A 4,911-nucleotide genomic window follows, 5' to 3' on the forward strand; every position below is an offset into this window, starting at 1 on the left:
TTTCTGTTGCCCTTACCTATTATATTCTTTTCATGCTCTCTGAGATATTCTGCACCATCACATATCCATGCTCCTAGATACTTGTATTTACTAGCTCTCTCAACTGTAATATTCTGTATCTTCAGCCTCTCAACTTCATCCTCGTTAAAAATCATGACTGTTGATTTTTCGCTACTGAATTCTAAACCTAATTCCTCTCCTTCCCTACCACAGATGCTCATTAATTCCTGAAACTCTGTCCTGTTGTTAGCCATTAGTACGATATCATCCGCATACATCAATCCCGATGAGGATTGCTGAATTGTTTGGCCTAGCTTACTGTAAGAAAGGTTGAATCCAAGCCCACTCTTCTCTAGTCTATCCTCCAATCCTCTCAGATACAACATAAACAGCAAAGGCGATAACATGCACCCCTGCCGAAGGCCTCGTCTTATCTCTATTTTCCCTGTCGCCTTTCCTTCCCATGTTATAATGGGTGGTTCCCGTTTCAACCCATTCCCATTTCAACCTTCCCGTTTGTACCTTCCCGTTTCGACCCGGATCAAAACGACCTTCCCGTTTCATCTTTTCTCATTTCGCCCTTTCCCGAAACAACCTTCCCGTTTCGACCCGTGTCACCTCGCACTGTCCACGGGAAGTTTGTTATCAGTTCAGTCAGTTCAAGTGTACCATGTCTGTCTTCCTTGGTGACCTAATTTCACCCTCTCCCAAAGCGACCTTGAAGATTTAATCACCAGCAGTCATTTTTTGCACGCTGTTCTGGTGTTAGTGTGTCGGCAGTGCTGTAAACGCATAGCAGTTACCGCTGTCACCGCCGCAGGATGTCTTCGTTTGTCATCTTACAAACCCAGAAAAAGAAGCAGTGTTTACACTTAGATGGATATAAGTACCACAAGAAACGTTCGAATGCGAACGGAACTGTTGCGTGGCGGTGTGCCAACCATGGTTCATCCTGCTGCCCTGCATCAATCCTGACGGAAGGAGATCATGTCAAGAACACCCTTCGTGAGTAGAAAGGTTATTTAAAGCTGAAGGTTAACGTGAATTTGCAGTGCGAAATTAACATTTCATTTTTTTTAGGAGACCACAATCACCCTCCCGATGAAACAGCCGTTGTCAAGGACCGGATCAGAATGGAACTAAAAGAAAAAGTGGCCTCTAATCCTCACGTTGCAGCTCCGACGCTCTACAACCAGGAACTTCTTCGCGCATCTCAAGCCGTAAGTGTCCATTTTGTGAAAGTGCGATCATAATGGGCTTTTTTTTTTTAGCTGGGCTATATTAGAAAAAAGTAAACGTGAGATGTAGTAATTTGAGTCCTGGGGCAGTGATAATGGCCTTGGTGGCCACTAGAAAAATGCGAAATTAGGTCATTAGCTAGCTAATTAACTAAAACGTTTTAATTATTTTTCACTCGAGGGCGCGTAATGTATTTGGATAATTAAAGCTCGTCCTCAATATGGTCGAGATGTGAAGTACCATTCTGAATTAAAATTCATAGTGGGCGCTATGGGGCAAGATATGTCAGCCTTGTTCAAGGGTAAACTTTCTTGCCCTGTAGTGCCCACTAATACTTTTTTAATCAAACTTTTACGGTACGGCTAAGCCAGATTGAGGTCGAGCTTCGATCTTTTATATACCCTATGCCCCTAGCCCTCAGATGCTAAATTTACCTACCCATTTTAGTTAAGTAACTACCTAATTCCGCCATTGCGCCTTAGTTCAAGCGGCCAGAATGGCCACCAACTTGGCCCAAGGGCTCAAACTACCCTATCTCACCTTCCGTTTCTTTGAAAATTTGGTGCAGCTAAAAGGAAAAGAAAAGGGGACTGTATGTTTTCATGTGTAATCAGGTTTGTTGGCTAAAGCGGGAACTGTATTTATTTTTAGAGCGCGGCCGATGTTGTAGCTGAAATCCCGACTTTCGCAAGCCTGAAGAACGCCATGTACAGAGAGCGACGCCGTCATCAGCCGGAACTTCCTGCAACTGCGGACGACATTCAGCTGAGCCCGTTGTACCAACAGACAGAAGACGGCCATCCCTTCCTTGTAATCGATGACACTAGTGTTGGTGGTTCTCGGATCTTAGCCTTTGCATCACGGGAGGGTTTGCTGCGCTTGTCATCCGCGAAGATGCTCTTTGTTGATGGTACATTTTTTGTTGTGCCTCAGATTTTTGATCAACTCCTCACCATTCATGTCATGTCGGATGGCAAACACTCACCCGCAGTGTACTTTCTGCTGTCTGGTAGATCTCGTGAGACGTATGTTCGAGCATTTCAAAACTTGAGGAATGTATTCGCTGGTGCGGGCATCGTGTTTCCGAATCCTGACATTTTTCTAACAGACTTCGAGCAGGCGCTCATCGCAGGCTTGTTGACTTTATTCCCAACCGCAATCCATCGTGGGTGCCATTTCCATTTCACAAAAAGAGTGTGGGCTGCAGTACAAAGAGCCGGCCTCCAAACTGCGTACGGGCAGGATGACACTATTAGGTCCCTTATTAGAAAGATGGTGGCGCTGTCGTTCGTTCCAGTTTCTGACGTCCAGCGTGCATGGCTGTTTTTGCGACAAGAAGGCGTATCCCTCGGTGTTTCAGGCGTCATCACTGTGCTTGACTATTTTGATGGCACCTGGATGAATGGTCATTTTTTGATTCAGCAATGGAATCACCACGGAAACCGAGGGCCACGGACAAACAACCACATGGAGTCCTGGCACCGTAAAATAAATGCGGTGTCAGGGAGGGCCCACCCGAACATTTACAGTTTTATCGATTTAATTAAACGGGATGAGGCTTTGACTAGGATATCCTTGCAGCAGCTTGCGAATGGTGGTGCTGTGCGGGCCAGGGGCCACAAGTGGGTCAGCAAGGACCGCAAGCTTTCTGAGCTCGAGTGTCGCCTTTCTAATGGCACGATTTCCATCTTTGAGTTTCTCAACAAAGCGAAGGCATTTTCCGGTCTGTGATGTTTTCCTGTGTGCGCGAGTGTTCAATGTTTAAAAGTGTAAAAGCAAATAAAGTCGCGATCATATGTCTTTCCCCCTGTCTGATTTCTCGCTCTCCAAAATATCACAATCAAAAATATAAGGTTTTAGGAGAATGTACGCAAGGCTTTGGGTAAACTGAAAATAGCGTCGCGACGGCGACGCTAATTTTAGCTTACCCAAAGTGATTGTGTACGTAAGACTTCATTATTGTGCATAGCGTGAAAATGTTACCGCGAACAAGCGATCGGCGGCGTTGCTGTTTATCTCATAGAATTAAAAAGCTGCCATAAACACTATTGCTCTCTTTGGAAGTGCTTATCTGAGCCACTACCCTAGGCCCTAAAATTTGGTACCTGCTAATACCCTTCCGAAGTAAAATTCTAAAAGAATCGACAAGGTCGTTTTTGCAGCAACGGCGTCGCCGAATGTACTTAGGCCATTTCGCGGTTGCACGTTAAGGCCCGTTCACACTCTTGCGACCGAGTTCGACCGAGAGCAACCAAACCGGTTTTTAAGCCTCTTGCGATCTCTTAGGACCAGCTCAGCTGCAGCGCATCCGGTCCTAAGAAGTCGCAAAAGGCTTAAAAACCGGTCTGGTCTCTCTCGGTCGAACTCGGTTGCAAGAGTGTGAACGGGCCTTTATGGAGATCATCTTGAAATAAAAAAAAAAAAAAACTTTAAGTGGTTGAAGTAAGAATAATATATTACATCGAAGCCTACCTGAAAGGTGCATATTTTTAAAACACACCGGCTTCCAGAAATATTTCAGAACATGTATTCTTAAGCCGAAAAGGTGCGCTGACCAGGATTTGAACGATTAGCCTTTCGCGAAGAGGTTGGCATGCGCAGGGTTTTATACAAATGGGCTGAAAATGGACGGGTTCAAACGCAAAGGGTCTTTCGGGTATCAGTTGAAACAGGACGGATTCAAGTGAGAGGGGCGTTTCGGGAATGGGACGAAACGGGAAGGGTTCAAACGAGAAGGGCGTTTCGGGAATGGGACGAAACGGGACGGGTTCAAACGGGAAGGTCGTTACGGGAATGGGTCGAAACGGGAAGGGTTCAAACGGGAAGGTCGATTCGGGAATGGGTCGAAATGGGACGGGTTCAAACGGGAATGGGTTGTTTCGGGCTACACCCGTTATAATCACCTTGTTATCTTTGTAAATGTTCTTTAATAGTGCTGCTAGTCCTTCATCTAGGTTTAAGCTCTCCCTTATGTCCCACAGGTTTCTTTGGTTCACATTGTCATAGGCACCCTTGATATCCAGAAATGCCAGCCAGAGCTGTCTGTTTTCTTTTTGCGCTATTTCTATACACTGTGTTAGAGAAAATAAATTTTCCTCCAACCTTCTTTGTTTCCGAAACCCGTTCTGTAACTCGCACAGTATGCCCTCGCAATCTACCCATTCCTCCAGTCTCTTCTTTATAATCAGCATTACCAACCTGTAAATAACCGGTGTTACGGTTATGGGACGATAATTCCTAATATCAGACTTATCTCCCTTTCCCTTATATATCATACTCATCCTACTAAGCCTCCATTCATCTGGAATATTTTCTTTTGTTATCATGGTACTCACTACCTCCCTTCGTTTTGCCTTAGATTTAGGACCCGAATTCTTCACCAGCTTGATAGGGATACCATCTGTGCCTGTCGACGTGCCACTAAGGACTCTTCGTTCCGCCTTTTCCCATTCTCTTTGTCCAAAATCCGCGATGTCACAAACTGGACTGCTACTTCCTTCGGTTCTCCTCTCTTCCACATGTACCCGTTCCCGAAATTTCTCCTCCATCCCTGCTCCTATATATTGTATCGCATCATCTCCCTCTAATTGATCTCCCTGATGTGAGAGTATGAACCTCTGTCTAGCTTGCGTTGTTTCACCGAGTGAGTTCAAGTGCTCCCAAAACTTCTTG

The 4,911-nt window shown here is 45.3% G+C and overlaps 1 protein-coding gene across 1 annotated transcript; it reads left to right on the plus strand.

Moving 5' to 3' along the window:
* Positions 1 to 730: 730 nt before the first annotated feature.
* On the plus strand, positions 731 to 3,426 carry LOC121047170. Its single transcript, XM_042292211.1, has 4 exons — positions 731 to 1,005; positions 1,081 to 1,220; positions 1,891 to 2,966; positions 3,402 to 3,426. The coding sequence occupies exons 1-4, from the start codon at positions 822 to 824 to the stop codon at positions 3,424 to 3,426; spliced, it is 1,425 nt and encodes a 474-aa protein (XP_042148145.1). The 5' UTR covers positions 731 to 821.
* Positions 3,427 to 4,911: the final 1,485 nt, after the last annotated feature.

The sequence above is a fragment of the Ixodes scapularis genome, unplaced genomic scaffold (assembly GCF_016920785.2).
Source record: "Ixodes scapularis isolate PalLabHiFi unplaced genomic scaffold, ASM1692078v2 PGA_scaffold0__279_contigs__length_252992795, whole genome shotgun sequence".
NCBI lineage: Eukaryota > Metazoa > Arthropoda > Arachnida > Ixodida > Ixodidae > Ixodes > Ixodes scapularis.